This window comes from Haemaphysalis longicornis, unplaced genomic scaffold (assembly GCF_048455015.1).
Source record: "Haemaphysalis longicornis isolate Haplotype H1 unplaced genomic scaffold, Haemaphysalis longicornis Haplotype H1 scaffold_34, whole genome shotgun sequence".
Taxonomy (NCBI): Eukaryota; Metazoa; Arthropoda; class Arachnida; order Ixodida; family Ixodidae; genus Haemaphysalis; species Haemaphysalis longicornis.
Genome location: NW_027526351.1, coordinates 2,934,380 through 2,937,771, shown reverse-complemented (window position 1 = coordinate 2,937,771; position 3,392 = coordinate 2,934,380). Strand labels below are relative to the sequence as shown.

The 3,392-nt window shown below is 52.9% G+C and overlaps 1 protein-coding gene across 1 annotated transcript; it reads left to right on the top strand.

The window, feature by feature from the left end:
• Positions 1-545: 545 nt before the first annotated feature.
• On the top strand, positions 546-1,160 carry LOC144177928 (uncharacterized). Its single transcript, XM_077705510.1, has 2 exons — positions 546-804; positions 934-1,160. Exons 1-2 carry the CDS (start codon positions 546-548, stop codon positions 1,158-1,160), a joined length of 486 nt encoding a protein of 161 aa, XP_077561636.1.
• The last annotated feature ends 2,232 nt before the right edge of the window (positions 1,161-3,392 follow it).

The window sequence follows — 3,392 nt, the reverse complement described above, 5'->3', positions numbered from 1 at the left end:
TGCACTAAATGCTGGATTCTGGTGCGCAAATGGGACAACAAAAAGGCAGCATTAGCATCGCTGTATATTTGCCGTTGTGTCCTCCAGGATTAGTAATTCTCTTGCCACCCAAAACGTTCGGTTTGTGTTAACTAGAGGGCATTTGTACTACCTGAGCGAACTGCCCTTTATTTAAGTTTTTTCAATTCATAAAGCGCCTGGATGAGGTCATTGTATGTCTTGCTAATGCAGGAGTGAAGCTACTAAGCACGAAGAGCGATTTCGCTTCCAGGAGTAGCAGTTGTAGGCACGTGCTCGACAAGGACAGTGTTGAATAAAGAGAAGGAACCGCGCCACGAGGCAGGCAGCGGGGGCTCGCTCCACGAACGCGGCTCTCGCGACAGTCGTTGGTAGGCATCGTTGATAGCCGGACTTCTGGTTTTCTGGTTCCCTTTCACTACACATTCTCTGGTGCCGAAACCCCCAGCCATCCAGTGCCGCCGACTCGCGCCATGGAATCGCTTCGTCGCCGCCGGGGAGTTCTTCGCACCACCGTCACGAAGAAGATGACGGCACTCGACGCGCTCCTGCGGAAACCGGCGGCACCGACTATCGAATTTCAGACGCTTCTGGACATAATTCTCGACAAGCAGCGAGCCTTGCATGAGCTGGACAGCCAGATTCAGGCTGCTCTCACAGAAGAGGAATTTGACGCCGACGTTTTGGACGCCATTGACTACGACGAGCGCATCTGCGCCCTTCGCACGCGTGGGCGCTCCGTGACGAGCCCGGCCCTTTCAGCCAGCGCAGCTACAGCCGAGTCTGGTGGGCCTTGCGGGAGCGCACCTACGCAGCCTCGACCGGGCACCCCTCAGACAACGCAGGGAACCCGCTTCGCCGCACTCCCGAAGCTCCAGATACCGAACTTCTAGGGCGACCGACGCGACTGGCAAGGGTTCTGGGACCAGTTCGAGTTCAGCATCTACTCGAACGCGACTTTGCCACGCATCAAGAAGTTTAAGTACTTGCTCTCGTACTTCACCGGTCCCACCAAGGACGCGATCGAGGGCATCAGGCTTGCCGACGACAATTACAACTTCGCTGTTAACATCATTACCAACAGATTTGGGCGGAAAGACATTCTCGTGGACGACCAACTGGACAAATTGCTCGCATTGTAGCCGGTGCAGGATTCGGCCGACACCGACAAATTGCGGGTCCTCTACGACACGGTCATGTTTCGCATGAACGCGTTGGAGGGCCTGAGCGTCTCCCCGGACCAGTAGTCCGTCGTGCTCCATCGCGTACTGCTGCGGACCTTGCCGCACGACCTGGGCCTCCTGTACCGGCAAAGGCTGAAGGAGGAGCACCAGGACGCATCCGAGGTGTCTGCGTCCCCTTCCGCCAGATCCAAGGAAATCAAGGTGATCCTGGACTTTCTCCGCGTCCAGGTGGAGATTCGAGAGGCGGGCGCGCCCGATTCTTCGGTTCAGAAGACCAGATCCCAGTCACATCGAAAGGGCGACAATCGGCACTGCCAACGCAGTGACACCCGATTCGACCAGTGCTGCAGGACTTACGCCAGTACTTCTGCAGACAGGCCGTGCATGGGGCATCAGCACAAGCCTCCAGCTGCTCGTCCACTTTTTGTTAGACTCTGGCAGTCAGCGGAACTTCATCCGACGCGATGTGTCCCGCGCACTCGATTGTCCCGTCGACGGGGTCGAACGTATTACCATTGCGACTTTCGGAAAAACTCGCATGAGCGCACCTGTTTCGTGCAACCGGGTCTCCTTGACGCTTAAAAGTCAGCACGATGGCGAGCGCATCACAATCAAGGCCCTAGAAGTCCCCAATATCTAACGTCATAAGCCCGCCAGTCAGCGAAGAGATTCTCAATTCGATGGCCGCTAAGTGTCAAGTTTCGGCTGATGCCCGGCTTTCAGCTACGTTTTAGGAGCATCAGATAAGCGTGCTGATCGGGTCGGACGCATATTGGAAGCTTGCCACGGGACGAATTTCCCTGATTTCTTCCTCGCTAACAGCCGTAGAAACAGTTCTGGGCTGGACTGTGCAAGGTGGCCAACTTGAAAGCCCAAGTCCTTCGACCGCGCACTCCAGCGCACTCTTTTTGTCACTCGGGGAAGCGCTCTTTGAAGACGCCGCCGCTGACATTGAATTGCCGTCCATGTGGCACCTGGAATTAATCGGTATTCAGGGATCATCGCAAAACTTCGGATTCAATGGCCCCGCCATCCTGCAGTTCCAGAATAGAATTTGCAAAGCAAGCGACCGCTATGAAGTGCCCCTTCTAATTCGGGAGCCAGGGCTCGATGTCTTTGATAAGAAGTATCGGCTTGCAGAGCAGATACTTTGTATGCAGCTCAAACGCTTCCGCAGTCAGCCAGATTTACTGAGGCAATATGACAAGACCATCCGCGCATACTTTCATGAGGGCCATGCGGAACGAGTGACCTGCGACAAAGAGGATGGGAAACCGAACACCTACTATATGCCACACCATGGTGTCGTGTGTCGTGATGCTGTGACAACCAAGCTTCGAGTTGTTTTCGACGCGTCTTCCCATGTTTCCTGCCATCCATCCTTGAACAGCGTGCTACTGAAAGGCCCAAACTTAGACGCAAACTTAATGAAGTTGCTGGTTGAGTTCCGGTGCCATTACGTCGTCCTCGTGGAAGACATAAATAAAGCGTACCTGCAGATGGTTATTCGCTGGGAAGATCGGTAATCTGTGCACGGTGGATACTTTTCGCTCAAGCCCAACCCAAATCTACCCGCAACCCCTCCTTAATCGTAAATGCCATTAAATCAGGGGACCCTTCGAGAGGTTAAACTGCTGGAAGGAAACCGCTGCCTGATATCGATGCCTTCACGTTAAATCGTGCAGATAATTTCGGTCCGGGAAAAAAATTGCTGAGACCTTTGAGATGCAGTACGTAACAATTACATTCTTCAAGTGTTAAAGAAAACAAATGCGCAGCGATCCACCATGTGAATGTGGTCAGAACGCCAAGCTCTAAACGACACCCACAACAATTACCCTTGAAAGATCACTTGAGTTCACACGCGTGGGTCTACAATAATAGAAATGCACTTAACCCCACCCTTTATTATTTTAAAGAGGTATTATTTGCTAAAGTTAGATTCATGCATCATTCATGAACGGTGGTTGGTTGGCTGAGTTGCATTGGTGAAGCGCGAATGGAAACTATTTTTATAAACTTAAAGGAGGCGTCGACCCGGTGTTAGACGATTTAACTTCGCGTCCGTCTCCGCCGCCGCCGACGGAGGCTACAAGTCAGCAGCAGAGACGGAAGATTGCGATGCCGTGCGTTGGCATAATATTCTTTTAAATGTTATAAATTCTAGCGCATTCGCAAGGGGCCCAAACG

Bases quoted from the DNA above. Each gene is read 5' to 3' on its own strand.
- LOC144177928 (XM_077705510.1), top strand. From the start codon at position 546: ATGACGGCACTCGACGCGCTCCTGCGGAAACCGGCGGCACCGACTATC. The intron at 805-933 runs GTGGGCCTTGCG...GCGACTGGCAAG, and splicing joins CGCAGCTACAGCCGAGTCTG to GGTTCTGGGACCAGTTCGAG.